This window comes from Carcharodon carcharias, chromosome 13 (genome assembly GCF_017639515.1).
Source record: "Carcharodon carcharias isolate sCarCar2 chromosome 13, sCarCar2.pri, whole genome shotgun sequence".
Classification (NCBI taxonomy): Eukaryota; Metazoa; Chordata; class Chondrichthyes; order Lamniformes; family Lamnidae; genus Carcharodon; species Carcharodon carcharias.
In genome coordinates this window covers 8,936,616-8,954,487 of record NC_054479.1, presented here as the reverse complement: position 1 = coordinate 8,954,487, position 17,872 = coordinate 8,936,616, and the positions used below count along the sequence as shown (strand labels likewise).

General features: G+C 40.8%; 1 protein-coding gene across 14 annotated transcripts in view; it reads right to left on the bottom strand.

Annotated features, from left to right (window-relative positions):
• fbrsl1 (fibrosin-like 1) overlaps nt 1-17,872 on the bottom strand; it is a 985,718-nt gene that overhangs the window by 3,662 nt on the left and 964,184 nt on the right. For 10 of the 14 annotated variants that reach the window (XM_041202184.1, XM_041202197.1, XM_041202187.1 and 7 more), the window contains 8 exons: nt 16,614-16,685; nt 14,171-14,203; nt 12,608-12,649; nt 10,305-10,376; nt 9,682-9,817; nt 7,479-7,559; nt 1,580-1,663; nt 625-850 (listed from right to left, as the gene is read on the bottom strand). In XM_041202184.1, the coding sequence (XP_041058118.1) occupies nt 625-850; nt 1,580-1,663; nt 7,479-7,559; nt 9,682-9,817; nt 10,305-10,376; nt 12,608-12,649; nt 14,171-14,203; nt 16,614-16,685 (746 nt within the window). The remainder of the gene's footprint in view (nt 1-624; nt 851-1,579; nt 1,664-7,478; nt 7,560-9,681; nt 9,818-10,304; nt 10,377-12,607; nt 12,650-14,170; nt 14,204-16,613; nt 16,686-17,872) is intronic. The other 4 variants (XM_041202190.1, XM_041202194.1, XM_041202186.1 and 1 more) reach the window with 3 other exon arrangements.

The following is a 17,872-nucleotide window of genomic DNA, read 5'->3' as shown; positions in this document are numbered from 1 at the left end:
TTGTGTCACTGGCCTTGAAGGTCAGGCTCTGCCCTTTATGACGCCAATGAGGGCTCCCAGCATAGGTTGGGGCCTCGTGCATTGGACCTAATTCTAGACTATTCTGGTGAGAAGGCAGGAGTCTGTCAGACTGATCAAATAAACTCAGGACTGCATGACCATGTAACGAAATGTTTGGATAGTCTAGTCCTAATAGCTGAGCACTGGGAACCAAGTTTCAGTTCGTGCTTTATGTTGAGTTCCATCATCACCAACAATTGGCCCTAATGTTAAGCCAGCGAAGAGAGGGAGCAAGTTCGTCATTAGGGTTTGCTGACCCCCATCCAATAATTTCAGTCGCTAGTGGACGGACTGAATACTGCCCAAAGATTGGAACAAGCTGATCCCCATGGTTAAATTCCTTGCCACAAGTTCCTGTTCACACATTGTGGCACTTGGGCAAGTGCTGGTGGGAACCCAATGTCTTTGGAACCATCCTGAGAGATTGAGTCAGCAGAGGAGGAAGGTGCAATGCAGGATCAAGAGGATTTAATTTTTCAATACATGAAAGAGAACAGATGTCCACACCTATAGAAAATTCCTATTAAACAGGAGAATGTTTAGTACGTTTAGTTAAGCAGGTACCTTTCTTTCTCTCTGTCATTTTTAAGTGAAGATTCTCTTTTCTCCAAATCTCGATCTCTGTCGTGATTAGTTACTGAGGAGCTTCGTTCAGGCTCCCCTGGTTTTGGCCATTGTGGTGGGGTTGGAAATGAAGGTGGAGTTCGATGGAGGCGGTTCCATGGTTCATGAGCATTGTTGAGGCTCTGCATACCTGGACCTTCTTTGTGACCAAACATGCTGTTGGAAGCTAAGAAAGTGGAATATGGAGGAAAACACACAGATTGAGTAGTTGGAAGACCTTTTGAAAATCTCATGAAGCACAAGTCAAAATGTTACATCGTAAAGAAAGAAAGAAAAGCACTCTGGGAACTGGGCTTGAAGTTTAGCCTCAGTCAGCACTCATAGTCAAGTCATCCACAGATGTTCAGTTACTCATTTGAGAAAGGTTCATCAGATGAGGCATGAAGACAAGGCACCTAGTCTTGATAGCAGATACTCCACATCACCGCAACTGCCACCACACAGCAACATCGGTGGAGGCGTGCACTTATGCAGCCCGAAAGACTGAGTTACAGTCAGAATCTGACAACTATAAAAACTCAGTCTGACGCCTGCAGTGTTGGTTGACAAAGAATGTTCGCGCCCATGGGGCAGCTGCTATGTGATCTGCACTATAGCGACAGTTGCCAGATTTAGATGGCAGGATTAGCAACGCAATATTATCACATCATGAACTGCATCCTTCAGTTTTTTTTTTAAAAAAACTTGGCAAAGCCTGAGCCAAGACATGTTCAGATGGCAATGGCCCATTGAAATAACTTCACTTGTGCATGAAGAAAACGCATTGGCAAACAGCCAAAGCCAGTCAAAACAAGCAACTGTGCTCCTGCCTAAATAAATACATTATCTTAAGGAACTGTTTTGACAATACAAAGAATAATGGTACTTTAGATTTACAATACAAACATGTACTAACCAAGTGCTGGATTGCCTAACCCTCCAAAGGCACTAGTGCTGAGGTTTCCAAGGCCACCGTAGGTGTTTGATCGACTGAATGGATCTGAAAAAAAATGGATTTAGAAGACAGTCAGCCACTTTTCTAGAAAAGTCCATCTTTGAGCTCTGAGAACACACATTTCATTTTGCAGACTGAATCTAGGTGGGATTTACCTAGAGCTGGTGCTGACCTTTGTGCATCAAGGTTCGATGCAGAAACAGCTCACTTTAAAACATGGCAGCATCTTGTTACCTCTCCTAATGCTCAAAACTACTAAGTCAGCTGTCTAATAAAACTTGTCTCAATGAACACAATCCTTTCAAAAGCTGGTCAAAAAGAATATTTTTTAAGTAACCTATAAACAAAGTCCAAAGATGAGAGAAGATTTGTTTTCGTTCTGCACCTGTTCACTTATCCAAATACAGCAACTGAAAATATCCAGACTATAAGCTGGTTTTCAGACCCTAGAGTTAGATTTTCCATCCAATGACAATGCAAGAGGAGAACACTGAGCCCTTATGATTTCATGCTCAGTTTGTCTCTCATGGGTTTCTTATTCTCACAGGATTGAGAGAATGCTCCTTGTGTCTAACTTCCATTTTAATCTCTGACATTAAAGGGGTAATTGTAACCTAACTCGCCACACGGGAAACCTATTAGATTTAATGTTCCAAGAGCTTGTATTTCTCTCCATTTACCCACAGCAATTGAAAATTAATTGATGTGTATTATAACTGCCATTCACATTAAAACTACAGCTGCCTATATTTCTCCCGTACAGTAAATGTTGTTTCAGATGAAGGGGCCATCACCACGTCCACCTTGAAGATATTGATAATCGTCACACTGGAAAATTGTTGTGTGAGCCTGTGGTAGATACTTCGCAGCCACCACTCCCTGCTTCCAAAAGTAAAGCGCTCAAAATGGATGGCCTGACAATAGTTTTTCCACAAGCCAGTTTCTTCAGCTCGTTCTTATCTCTTAATGAGAACAAACATAAGGGCACGACATCCTTTATATATAAAATATGCTGACACAAACTACAAACTAAGCTTTTGCAAAGCTTGACATATTTGCTACTTTATTTCTACATAACCTTATATTGAAGAAGTTAAAATTATTAAATAATTTAGAAAAAAGGCAGCTGCAAGATATACAATCCTTTACCCATCTCGAGACATTATTGAGTGAAAATATTAGACTGGCTTCAGTCGCAAGGGTAATTAGAGAGCTTTGGCTAACTTCAAGTTACCAAAATCTAACATGGAACAATAATTTTCTTAAGCATGTCATTAACTAGTGTGTTTCTCATTTCCTCTCAATCTGCAATGCATTCCAATAGTTGTGTTTAGGTAAGGTTTAAATTTCACATGAACTTAACATATTCGTACAGACAAGTGTATAAAAAGGGCAGGAAAAGACCATCAGGCTCATCTCGACAGGGTGCAAATTCTTAGACTTATGTTTCATTCCTAACCAATCTACCTCCAGAGAGCAGAAAAAAACAGCAAAAGAAACCTATGGTCAGTTCAGGAAAATCTCTGGGAAATTTCTCTGTTGTGTGCACGCTTCATATTACGTGCAGGTTAGGCAAATTAAAAAAATGCAATGCTATGAATGTGGTGGAACCTTCTAGACAGCTGCTTGGGAATTACGATGTGCAAACATGAATTAATATGTGACTATTAGTTTTTGTATGGTTAGTAAGGCAAATGGCACAGACTGGCATGGTGGAAGGTAAAGGGGTATGGCAGATTTGCACTTCTGCATGCACTTTAACAAAATGAAGCATTTTTAGAATAGCTGCACAATAACTCGCAGAATTGTAGTGCAGAGGTGTAGGTTTGCATCTGTAATTTGCAATGCTTGCCACTTCCTTATTCAGTGAAAAACTGCAGCAGTGTCACTGGTGCAGCCTCACCATCTCCTAATAGATGATAACAAATCTACAGAACATATTGTTTCTGTGCTCTCCTGCAGGCAAACACTCTGCACCATCAATTGGGTAGGGGCCAGATAATGAAGAGGTTTTGTTAAATGGTGTTCAGTCTAAAAGTTTTTCCTAAGAGAAGCAGGCATACCCATCTCACTGATAAGTAAATACATGCACCCTTAAAAGAATTTTTAAAACACACTCTATGTGCAATACTTTCATATTATGAGCGCTACATAATGTTATTCTGGGAGGGGGTTGGGGGTGGAAATCTGTGATTACTAATGCATCTGAAAAGGGATCCTTCAACCAAAAGAGTTTGAAGAACCACAGACCTATCCTACCTAATGTTTGTAAACAGCTTATTTAGGCAGTGTGGTCACATTCAGGGACCTACAAAGATACACTCACTTGGATACGGAAATATGGCCAAATGTGCAACCCCCTGTGAAGTAAAACCCGCAAGCACCCTGACTTGCCCATATCTTCTAATATTTTTCAGAACAAGTCTCTGAAGACTTGTGTTCCAGAATCATCTCCAACCCTAGTCAAGCTGCTCCAATACAGCTACAATATTGGCATCTATCCAAATTGCCCAGATATATCCTGTTCACCAATAACAGGACAAATCCAATCTGGCCAATTACCGCCCCATAAATCTATTTCCGATCATCAGTAAAGTGTTAGAAAGTGCCAGTGACAGTGCTATCAAGTGGCACTTACTCAGCAATAACCTGCTCACTGATGTTGGGTCTGGATTCTGCCAAGTCCATTCAGCTCCTGACCTCATTACAGCCTTGATCCAAACATGGATAAAAGAGATGAACTCCAGAGGTGAGGTAAGACAAGCATAGCGTTAAGGAACCCCAGCAAGGTTAAGTCAATAGGAATCAGGGGGAAAACTTGCCACAGGTTGGAGTCATACTGAGCTCAAGGAAGATGTTGTGGCTGTTGGAGGCCAATCATCTCAGCTTCAAGACATTGCTTCAGCAGTTCCTCAGGGTAGTGTCCTAGGCCCAAACATCTTCAGGTGCTTCATCAATGGCCCTCCCTCCATCATAAGGTCAGAAGTTATGGATGTTGGCTAAGCCTCTTTCTTCAAAAACCATTTGTGTGTTGCTTGGTGAAAATAGTGGGATCATTTTACATCCGGGATGTGTGAAAAGAAATCTGCTATTGCTGTGGCCTGCAAGAAGTGTTCAAACCAGTAGCTACAAATTGGGCAGGAGAAAAACAGCTCCCTCTTTAATTGGCAAAGTTGGTGGGAATGAATAGCTGAGCCTTCCTTACATCCAGCCGGGGAGTGGCAAGACTTCAGTCTCACTCTTTGAAAAGAAATTCTTGGTTTCAATGAAAAGGTGGCTATTTCACAGATGAGGACTGAGGAATAGCTCCATCATTGCAACCCAATGACACTGAATGCAAGGGATTTTTTTGTCAAAATGGCATACTTCTTTCGTTTAAGTCTTTGATCTCTAAGAGACATGTTCTGATCAGGCTCCAGTTTGGTTCCCCAGTCTTTCATTGAACTATATTCTCTTGTGAGTTTACCAATAAAAGTGTACTCATTTCAATTCAGCAGTCAACCTCAAGGTCACAGCACTTCAACTCACTTTCAAAGTGCTGTTACTCATACATGGGGTAGAATTTTACCGTCGGCGAGCTGGGCCTGCTCGTTGACACGTAAAATGACACGGGATGATGTCAGGCAGAACCCCCGACGTCACCCCGCCCCATTTAAATTTTCAGGAAGGTGGGGGGCGCAGCAAAATCAGCTGAGGGCCCGCCAACCTGTCAATGGCCACTTGAGACCATTGACAGGATCAATTAACCAGTTAAAGGACCTGCCCGTCGAACCTTAAGGTTGGCAGGTCAGCCAGGAGCCCCGGCAGCAACTAGAAAAAACATGAAACCTCATCCAGCGGTGGGATGAGGTTTCATGTAAGGTTTTAAAAATTGTAATAAAGTTGTTCTGTAAATTATGAACATGTCCCAACTCATGTGACATTGTCACATGAGGGGACATGTAAGGGATTTTTCTTCTCTCTATTTTTAATAGTCGAGGTGATCACCCTGAGGCTGCAATTAGCCTCAGGGAGATGTGGGCTCTTTCCTGTGCATGTGCGAAAGAGCACACTCTTGATTTTAGGGATTCCTGCCCGCCCGCACAGGGAGTGCATAGCGCTGGTGGTGACCGGCTCCGCACCCGCCCGTGATTGGGTCAGGCCCGCCCGCCAAATGGAAAAATCTGCCCATGGAGTGCTCCCACTTATAGGGAAGACTCTTCTGAGACCCGTGGAGTTGGGACCTGGAGGACAATAGGAAATGTTGATGTTGGGTCAGCAGTATGGTCTGTTCTCACCTCTGGGCAAACTCACCACAGTTCAGTGGGTGAGCAATGGCATCAGTGGGTAGTGAATAATTAGCAATCATGAGGATAATTAGGGAGACAGGGATAATTCTGCCGGGAACAGCCTCCAGCTGCTCAGTGAAGGTTGCTTCCTGGAGATAGGTTGGGCAGCCATCGGAGTCAGAAGCTTTGAGCTCCAATGGCTGCACCGCAGCAGGATAGACCACACCTGTGGCCCAAATGAGTCCATTGGAAGGACTCCCCCTCTGCTCCAAGGGGCCTACTACTTCAACCCTCATCATTTTTAGTTTTGTTTCATGCCTTCACATTGAGGTATCCTTGTGCTTTCCTTTCTGTCTGAGCAGTGCCAACCTATCCAGGCCTGTGGTCTTCCAAAGGTTTGCTGATTGGGCAGGCAGCCAGCAATCTCACAAACCCACCTACCATCCTTAATTGACAATGTTCCTGAAGGTGGTCTCTTAATTGGCAGGCAGGTGGGACTCTCAGACCATTGGAGATGGAACTGCATTTGTCCCTTACGAAAGAATATTTTCAAAGGCAGCCTGTGTTTACTCTCACGTATTTATTCTCATTGCACTAATATAGATGCTCCCACTCAATCATTTTCATTCACATACATGCAGGTATCTGTCACAATGCTGTCATACAATCACTTGTACACACATGCTCATGTGTTTTTATACGTAAACTGGATTTGGACCATTACTTGCATTGACTGCTCCTTTCCAGGTCCAGAAATCTTCCTTTTCTCAATTCCTCCCTGGCAAGGCCAGCATTTATTACTTGATGCCAATGAATGGAGTTTCACGGACAAACCTCGTTAGTCTCTTGGTTCAATTTAATAGAGGTGGCTCACTGCAATCTGCAGTCAGCCTGGATTTGGCTCAAACAGATCTCTGTCAGAGCCAGAAATAGGTCATTAAACAATTATATTTGCAAATATTTTCATGGCATCAATAAAAAAAAAGACTCTGCTCTCAGTTTAAGTTGCAACAATGTCCAAGACCTTTGCAGTTGTGAAACAAACCTACTCCTTCAACTAAAACTATGAGCAATTTTCTTTTAACATGGAGGAAAAGGCCAGCCAAGGCAAGATTCTGCTTAGTCACTTCCTTCGGGTTTCAGTGCTGCTGATGCAGGATCTTCCATTGTTGCCAAATAAGCCCAATCTTTTCACTGAAACAGCACACAGCACCACAATTGTTTTAAGATCCAAGACGCAGATCAGGCCGGTTTCAAAAGACTGGCCGGCACCTTTTAATTTGATGTTGAAATGTTGGTTGGGCAGTTGTTACACTGAGTGGAGCCCCTGTTAATAAAGCCAGGGAGCAGCATTGGCATTGCATGATGCAGTGACTGGCCTGGTGATGTATCCTGTGGGCTGCAGCAGGAACTGTGAAATTACTATCTCCAGAAAGAAAAGCAGCTGAGGGAACAGTTAAGTAAAAGAAAAGCTGATCATAACTGGATTTAGCTGTGGCTGGATGCAACATGAGCAATTGTTGTGTCAAAGGCCCAGTAAGGTATAAGGTTGCGCAACTGCACATCCGCCACCCAACCCCCATAGTTCTCACCTGCCAGGTGACCAGTGGGTAAATAGCTGCTGTGGTGATGAGGTGGAGGTCCAAAGGTGGTTGCAGCCGGATGTGCATTGCCTACAAGGAAAGGACGAAAATAAAGAGCTCGGTTAAATGAAGGATAAAAGAGTCAAGAAAAAATGAAAGCAACAATCCATCAATACTGTTAACAAGTCATCAGAGAATAGAGATACATAGGGTCATTTCCGTGAACACGTACATACAGTTCAAATTATTACTATATCATCAACCCAGGTGGCAGCTTTCTGTTGAAATGGAAATCCATGGAAACAGATCTACTACTCTACTTCCAAATGACTAATGGAGACTGTCATTTTCCAATCCACCAAGATTTCAGGGCACATCTAACAGATGAGAAGTCCAGTGACAGGTTTTAAATGAGATCACTTACAAACTTTTGTAATGCACAGGACAGCAGCCAGGCGATAATGAAGATCCACCTGAGGAACTAAGGGAAACGTTGCAAAGCGGCACAATGTTATCGAACATAGTGTTACCCAAGCAGCCAGCCATCTGTCTTGTGGACAGTTAGTCAAAGTTAACATGTACACCTACCACAGTACCAAAAATATCAGCACATGTACAGTGCCTGAAAGGAGTGAGGTGCTGTTCAGCGTGCCAGTAGCAGTGGGATGAAAGCAATACACATCAATGGTATTTTCATCTGATGGCAATTTTGCTAATGCTTTGAGTTGCTGCATTTTATTGACTTTCAAGAATTCCTCATCTGATATCCAGTGACCTGCATTTATGTTGTGGCTTCAGCGTAGTAAATATCTCTAGACACTTGCAGCTGGCAAACAGTAATGGAAGCTTTAGGAGAGATTGAAAGCAGTGATAAGTAGCAAAATGGAGGGGGTTAGGAAGCTCAGGAGAGTAGGGCTGAAATTGCAGAAGGCTCAGTTCACAGGTGGTTGTGGAGAGGGGTTGGGATGCACATGTGGTCAGAGTCCAAAGGAGATTATAGAGGTAGGGGTGGGGCAAGGGTATTGAGGAAGAGGATTTTGGATTTTGTGTGTGTGTTTGTGGGTGGTTTTGGCGGGGGGGGGGGGGGGGGGGGGGGGGGGGGGGGGGGGTGTGGTGCAAACTGATAGGCAAGCAGAATCTAGTGCAGTTGCTTTCTGGTTGAGTTTGCAATCTATATAGGGTGGCAGCCATCAAAATCCAAGCTATACCACTGGAGTAAGGCCAACTCATTATTTTAAGTTGACATCAGCTTTATTCTAGACACTCTATTTGAATATTTATTTTAACAATTTAATTCAGACCCAGGTGTAATTAATATATACTGTATAATTCCATTAATAAGATTAGAAAAAGATGAGGAATTTTAGATTGCATTCTCCCTTAACAAGTGGCTGCACCAAGAGATAATGAAGATGATTACAAGTATGGCTGGTGTGAATTAGAGCATCAAACGCAGGTGGAACCTGAACCCAGGACCATAGCGGTGTTGTGGTAGCCTCAAACACCAAGTAAACTCCACAGGCTGAAACATTTAGATGACATTTTACAATCAGTCTTCCGTAAAAGTTATTGATCTCAGCTTCGTGGTCAGGCAATAAACTCAGCAGGTGCTTTACTAATGGGAGGAATGAAAAATCTAAAGACCTTCTTTCTCAGGTTGCAATTCACTGCTCGTCTAGTCTGGCACTGGCAGAAGTGACGAAGAGTATTGCACTAATCCATTGTCTTGGGTCCCAGGATGCACAATCTGGGAATCCATCAGTATGTGAAAAAACTCAAAATACAATAAAAGCTGTTCCGCCATTCAACGATATCATGGTTGATCTTTTACCTGAACTCCACCTTCCAGTAATTTTATATCCTTTAATTCCCTTAGTAACCCAAAATCTATTGATCTCTAACTTGAATATACACAGCGATTGAGCATCCATTGCTCTCTTGTGTACAGAATTCCAAAGATTCAAACTCTTTAAGCAAAGAATTTTCATCTCAGCTCAAAATGTCTGATCCCCTATCTTTAGACTGTAACCCCATGTTCTAGATTCCCCAGCCAGGGGAAACATTTTCTCAGCATCTACCCTATCAAGTCCCTTAAGAATTTTATATGTTTCAATTAGATCACCTTTCATTCTTCTAAACTTTAGGAAGTTTAGGCCTAAATGAAATATAAACAAAGAAAAGAGGAAATATTCCATATCATCAGCTGACAAACCTGTGGTTGAGAAGAGGGGCCTGGCAAGGTCATGTGGATATGAGAATCCTGGGAACATTCCTGGTGCAGGTGGCCGACTAAACAGGTCTAGTTTTCCCCCTATTTCGAGTTTGTGATGGTCCAACGGCATTTGTTGCTTTAAAGTAAAACAAACATCTTCAATACCATGCATTAGAGTAACAAAGCGCCGAAAGGAACAATTATTACACAATCAAGACTGGCTCATGGTGCTCTGTTTGAGCTGTTAAAATGGAGGGATATGGGCTGGAAAATTCCTCAAGGATCCTCCTGGTCGATCACATAAATTTGGTGCATACAGCATTCCTGCTGATCATCAGTTAACTGAGAGAACCTCTAAGAAAGGGTAATCCTGGCAAATAATTCTGGACAGAATAGCTCAAAAGCAACAGTCGCTCAGTAGTTTTTGGAGGGGTGGGGTGGGATAGTGTTTAGAATAAACTGGTACATACATTAGCAAAATTTTCACTACTTTAACACATCTGGCAGCTTTTAATATTATTTAATACATCTTCACATACACTGATGGCTAACAAGTATATATGGAAAGGAGAGAGTACAAAATTTGCCATTCTTGGGATTGTGAAGGCTTGTCTTTTCAATACCTTTAATTTTTGCTGATGATGGTAGATTTGCCAGGCAATCTGCACATGAACAGCACACCATTTCCCAGGTTTCTGTAAGACACAAAGACACAACACACCTTAGCAGACACGTTTCAACTGGCAGTAACGAAAACATGCAAATTCATTGGCTTACTGAAATAAAATGCAAAGCACCACATAAAATAGCAAGCAAAAAAAAAACCTTTAAATGGACTGTAGCCAAATATATATGTTGTGAAGCTTAAAGCAAATGTTTGATAGGTGAGCTGAGAGAGCATGAATGAAGAAATGCTTTTCAATTATACGGCAAGAGCTGCCAGTAAGTAGACAAATATACACTAGAACAAGGACATGTAATCCTGAGACAGAATGCGCCTTGTACATTAGATTTGGATTGGGTTAGTGTTCCCATATTCTGGAATGGAATGTCAAGATGACAAATCGACGATAAAAAGGTTTTGATTTTATGAAAGCGTTACTTCTGCTTTGAAGAAACCATAACAATTTGCATTTCAGCTGAATTGGAAACCAGTGAGGTACATCCTCTGTACTTCACTTACTGTAAGAATTTAGGTGCCTTTTCTCATCGTGGAACATAAGCAAGTACCCTTCCTCAATCCAGGCAATGGAAATGTTGTTATGCAAAGGAGAGCTTAACTTTAAGAATGATAATTACTGCACCTATGGTGAGAAATCTTGTGCACATGCCACAGCTCATTCTGAGAAGAATCAGTTTGACTAGGAACTACAGCAGATACCAAAATTACCCTGTCAGGTTATGACTATATGTCATGAAACAGAGGTCCAAAAGGCAACACTAATATTAAGAATACTCCTTGTGGCTGCCTTGCAGGCATCTTCTTTGGTAACTTTCTCAAAACTAATACATATTTGGGCTACAATTCTTCTCGAATGACCCTTAACCTTTCCCAGGGTGGTAGATTATTTTTTGGGGGCAGAATGGAGGTCACTGTCTCCATATTAGTTGTCTATATTATATAATCCACTTATCCATTATTTGCTTTCTGATAAACTGACTGTTATCTGAGCACCCAGAAGGTAGAACCTTAGCTCTCCTTCATACTTGATGGCATAGAATTAAAGAATGATTATCACCTCAGCCCAATGATATTTGGATACCAGGTCTGGCATGAAATTAACATGAGGTCTGAAAACGTGTCTATCCTAGATAAGGCAGTCATGTTATTAGAGTACATAGCTGAGCTATCACTCCGACTGAGACCAAAGCTATTAATGTTACTATTTCCAGATTAACAGCGCTAACTAATGTAGGGTAATAGGCTCAATAAATCACAGACATTTGTGCAAGACTAAATACTACCCTTAAGAAGGAATCAGGCATTTTGCTCCCCTCTGCCCTACCCCAGAATATCTAGTTCACCACTTATTAGTGACAGGAACATTGGTGAGGACACATTAAGTGCCTACCCAGAAGGCAATGGATAATGTTAGACTGTTAGGAAAGCATTCAGTGTTTAGTACCATTAACAAATTCTGCATTGGTTGAAGTAATTTGAACCTGCCTGCTTACAAACACCATGATTGTGGTGGGCTCTGCCTATAGAGAATGACCAATTATTTGGTTACTAAGGAGTGAGAGTCTGCCAATCTATTATTACAATCAGCTTCCTTTTGTGGGAAGGTGGAAGGAGAAAGAGAAGAGAAAGAAATAAATGGTTCACCTCTCTCAACAATGACCCAAACATGTTCCCAAACCAGTCAGAGAAGCAGAGCACTGTGAACCAACCCTTTCTTCCCACCCTGACCCCGCAAAAAAGAAAAATAGTTGACAAGAGTATATTTTGGGAACAATGCAAGGAGTTCAGCGGTATAACCGGGCTTCCGTGACTGAATAGGGAGTAACTCGGGAGCTGGTCAAGTTTAAGAATAGAGAAGATAATGGTAGTTGTAAACGTGTGAATTCTAGGCTTCTATCATTAATTCTCTGGCAAGTAAGAGGGGAAGAGAAGATGACTTGGATCTTCAGGTAACCAAAGAGCTAGCAGGCTCATTTGGAAATGTCACAAAGAGCCTGATGTGTGTGACCACAAATATGCTTGGTGCCACCAAACTCAAGGTCTAGCTATTGAGTCCAGCGAACTTTCTGCTTCTGGCAGTGACGGACGTTATTTGAAGAACTTTTTCTGGAAATCCAAAAACAAAGAGCAGAATATTTCCAAGACAGCCTTGAACCTGGCTTCTATGAAACGGAAGCCCTAGGGAAAGATTCATCTCCAGGTGTGCTAGGTCTCGACTAATACTTTTACTCAAAGTATACTTACGCCCATTGGTTTTTGAGGTAGATTTACCCTTTTGAGTGGGAGCTGGAAGAAAACAGTAAACACAAATGAAACACTGAACTCTTCATGGATGAAACCATGTCAAAAATAGACGTCTTGATTTTTTTTTTTTAAACAAAGTGATCCACAAGTTTTTCCCTTGGCCTTCCATGGCAGACTGCAAAGATGTGTTCAGTGGGAAGATAGAAAGCCTTGCTGGAGCACATACAGATTTTTGAAGCCAGAACTTTGCGATAATTCCATTACTTGCGATCTTAAGTTGCCAGAAAGCAAAGGAACTTCAATGCGTTTCAAAGAAAAGTTGCATTCACAATGAATGTATCACTATAGGAATAAACCATTTTGATGTGTGGGTGACCACAACAAACTCTCAACCGATGTTAACAAGCAAGCAAGATCTGAAGATGGGCCCTGTACAGACCACAGAAAGGAGAGAGGACAGATTCACTAAAAGCTTCATGTAATTTTGTTGGATGTACCTATGTCACAAGCCAGATAGCAGAGAATCAGGAATCAAAGCAATTTGAGTTATTCCATAATAATTTAAAGTATAAATGCACCTGCCATGTTTATTCATTTAGAGCTTTAGGGACGGGGGCCACCACAGAATTAACTGGTCCCAAAGTACTCAATTAAGTCTCCAAAAAAATATGTATGCAAATGCATAAATCGTTACAACTGCACAACCCGCAGGAGCAAATATAGTCATTTGGTTACAGAAATCTTTAATTTTATTGAAACATTTACCAGTTTTCAAAGAACAGCAGTGTCCTTTTGCTTTACAATGTTCAGAGATGAACACATTTGTCTTTTTCGTATACTGCCTTTAGAGTAAACCGAACCAAGATGATTTGCATACTTCAGAATTTCTCCTAAGTTCATGTCTGGCCAATTAGAACTATGAAGACTGGATTCAACAATGCAAGACATCGACAAAATAAAACCAATTAAAAATCCTTCTTCCTTTGAACATTAATTTACCCTTTGCCTTCAAAATTTTCCAACAGCGCACACAATTCCCCCAAGGCGACATCTGATTAGACGCTTCCCAAAGTGAAAGGAAACATGTCAAAAATTATGCCCAAATATCCAAAATGTTGTTCAGCTATGAAGCACAGCCCAAGCTAACTTGTGCAGCCCTCTCACGCAGGTGGAAGAAAATAAGTCTTCTCACTCTGCTTCTTCTGGACCACAAGGTTGAAGTGGAGAATCTGGTGCATGAACATGCAGTCACCAGCATGTCAGAGCAAAAATATATCACACATATGAAGCACAGGAATCAAGTAATTCAACGAGATCTGCCAAAACACTAAATGGCAGTAGGCAGCTTGAGCAGCCCACTTGAAATTTAGGCTTAACATTGTAAACAGGTATTAAAAATATTTGTTATAATCAATGCAGGAAAATAGCCTGAGACTTGCAGTGTGCATATTTTCATAGATTCCATTATAAACATGATGTTTTGGAATAAAAACACAATAACTTAATAATGTGTGAAATGGTTTTACAAAATGATTAACTGTTAAAAAAGTAGTTCTCACTTACTCTTATTGACTGTCTGTAGGGGTCTGACAACTGCTAGAAAAGATGAGACAGAAAGGTTGTACAATTATATTGATAGAAGCAAAATATTAATGGGAACTGACAATATAAAAACGATCTTGGATAAACTAATAAGACTGCTGTCAGTGTCTAATGCATTAAACTCACCCAAACGTAATCACTCATTGGCAATTTCAATGAATTCTTGGGATAGATGGAATTCATTTTTTTTTAAACATCAGATACAAATCAAATACTCATGTCACCATCAGTAAAAGGGTAAATTATTCTTTGTAAAAGCATTTACAGGCAGCAAAATAATACAAACATTTTCTCAAAGAAGCTAAACTAATATACAGCACATTATCTATGTTCACTGTGTGTCACTGCTAATACTCTTCACCAGCCAAAATATATAGAGGATTGCTGCTGTCGATTATGGTGCACCCTATTTATATTAGTGACTTTTTGAAATATGAACAAATGTTATGCTCAAGATGTTGTTATCATCAGTCTCTGTATCTCATTCATTTAATCATCCTCATTCATTTTAAGCTAGCTTGTCTCCATGGAATTTGAACTAAATTTCACCTTTCATTTGGTTCTAGGTTAGTATAGTTTGTTATAGAAATATACCAGCCTTCTGCAACAAGACATCGCAGCAACAGTGCTGCGCTGGCTGAGAGCTCAGCAGTGGTAAATACTAGAAAATGATTTCAGTGTTAGGTACCATAAGTAGTTATAGTCTCTAGCTTCCTTAACCCCCCTGATCTGAGCTTCTATGTTACTTGACTTATTTTAATGGAAAAGGAACACCTCCAACAATCAGCATTAACAAAGCTTTTACTCAATTCTTTTAACAGAGATACCCACTGTCTCTATCAGAATCCATCAACATAAAAACAATTTTTTCAGACAACATATCCCAGAATAATAATTGCATCTAATCAAGGACTCAAAAGGGACACTTCCACTTGTTTCCCCCATGTAGTGAAATGGAACATTAATGCCACTCTTATTCATTACAACCCTTTTTCTGCCTAAATGACAGACTCCCACAGCAGCATGTTTTCCTACATTACAATTGTACACTTCCAAAGTACTTCATTGACTGTAAAGGGCATTGGGATGAGCTGAGGTTGTGAAAGTCGCTGTATAAATGCAAATCCTTTCCTTTCACAATCCTTTCAGATTAGCAGTATTTCACTGGGCTTGAAAGTTCACTCAACAAAACTAGATCAAAAATATTGGCTCACAGAATTGCGATTTATTGAGATCGCAACACATCTGCAAAACTAATAAAAGGTTACTGCTTGATATAAATACAGAAAATGCTAGAAATGCTTAGCAGATCTGGCAGCATCTGTGGAGAGAGAAGCAGAGCTTTCATTTCGAGACAAAAAAGACTCTTACTGCTAAATGTATCTGCTGATTAGTGAAACTCATTTTGTGGGTATCCATTTTCAAATCCAGATATGGGTTAATATTGGATAAATCCAAACAAATGACTGGAATGTAATAGTTCACTCAATGCAGAAAATACATCAGAAACAACCCTGTAAACAAAACTATGCTGAAAGCAGCAAGACCTCCCTCAGGAGGGGCTTTCAGTTGTAAATAAAGATATTGATCATTGTTGACATGTAGCCGCCAGTTTGATAGTAACCTCTGGGTAGATTTATATCTCATGTGATATACACATTACTGGTTTGCACTGACCTTTCCTCAGTGTTGGACAAACTCCGACCAAACTGGCAGTCAGGGTTCTGCGCTATCTGCATGTGTCTGAATCTTATATTTGTGTAGTTATCTGCTGTTCCTGAATTAATGGCGCAGCATAAATTGGACAAATTCAGGGACCTGGGTTATATTCTAATAATGTAAATAGGGCAGTGAATAGCCATGGAAACCAAGTTTGAAGACCTATCTGCTTACACTGCTTTGTTAACTAGCAATATGGATACAAACATGATGTAGTCATTGTTATGAGCAGGCAGTATCAGGATTTTTAAGAATCAAAGTTAGATAAAGGGCAAAATGCCAAATAGATTTGATGATCAAGCCTGGTCTTGCTTCTGGATTTCAACTTCTGGCTGCATGGTCTTCTGAAACACTTTTGCCAAGATGTTATCTTTCAAGGAAGAGATATTTGACAAAAGATGAGCTTGTTTAGAATAGGAAGGGTGATGATAGATTGAATAAGCTCAGGGAGCCACTTACTAAAACTGAGCTTGGAATAGTGTTAACTGCAAGAACCTCAAAAGATTCTCTGAATAGGCTTTTCATAAGCTGTCAAGAACAAAGCTGTAGGGCAGGTCAGAAATGCATTTGGTGGTATAAGGCATTTGGTTCCTGTGCAGTTCAACTGCATCATAGTGAAAATTCAACATGTATGTAATGCAGTCCTGATTCAAGATTTCAGGTTGAAAGTGATTAGTTCATTTACCCTGGGGTCCTTCTGGAGTAGAGTATGAGGAACTGTTCCTTGCCTGCTTGCTACATCAATTGGATTGGAAGTCTGGGGAAAGACAACACCATATTCATATTATTAATAACAACTGCTCCAGTCCACTGAAATTATTACAGTGCAATGAAAAGGCCACAAAGATATGGAAAAGCCACCGGGCCTAAAAATTTCTGAATTTATGAAAAATTATGTTTATATTTTAAGTAGAGAATGCTTTCTGTAATCATTATTTATAACTCAAATTCAAAGATATTAGATTCTGAGATGATTATTGTGAACTGCAAAAGTATATATCATGAGATTTCTGTGCATCTGCATCCTTTATAAGAAAGTTCTTAATTTTGGCTGTGCAATGGGCTGGATGCTGAAGTCAGCCACTTCTCCACCATGGGTGATGACAATGGGGAATGAAGGGGAGTGAGCAACCTTTGGTCCTCCCGGTCACAGAGTGGCTCAGGAGGAGAAATTCCTTAGGAACCCTCCTGTTATGTTAATTACAGCAAAATTATCACTGTCACTGCTCCATTGAAATTGACAGCAATATCTAGGGTCTGTATATGTGCAGAGTAAGGCAGAAATCCATAAGCTGTTGTCAGTGATTTTACACATTTCCAGAGGTATGTTATGGTTCCTCCAGACTGCAATCGCTAAGCAGTGAATTGCCAAAGATTTCCACTTATATGCCGTTAGTTTTACTGTAAAAATCCTTGAAAACCCTTGTTGAAAGAGGTGCAACTGGGTTATTAATGGCATACTTTTTTAAAAAATTCATTCTTGGGATGTGGGTGTTGCTGGCGTTTATTGCCCTTGATCAGGAGGCACTTAAGAGTCAACCACATGTAGGCCAGGCCAGGTAAGGACAGCAGACATTAGTGAACCAGATGGATTTTTACAACTTAGACTTTTAATTCCATCATCTGCCATGGCAGGATTTGAACCCAGGTCCCCAGGGCTTTACCCTGGGTCTCTGGGTTACTAGTCCAGCGACAATACCACTATGCCACCACCTCCCCCTCAACTTCACTAACTTCTTTACTAACTGCTAAACACCCCAGTGGCCCAACAGCTAATTTTATATTTGTGGAATGTCAATTTTTTCCATTGATTAAAAAAAAACTATAGCATTTTTTTCATGTAAGAGTGAAATCAACGGCCTGGATTTTGCTGCACAGATCATAAGAAATAGGAGCAGGAGTAGACCATTTGGTTTATAAAGCCTGCTCCGCCATTTAATAAGA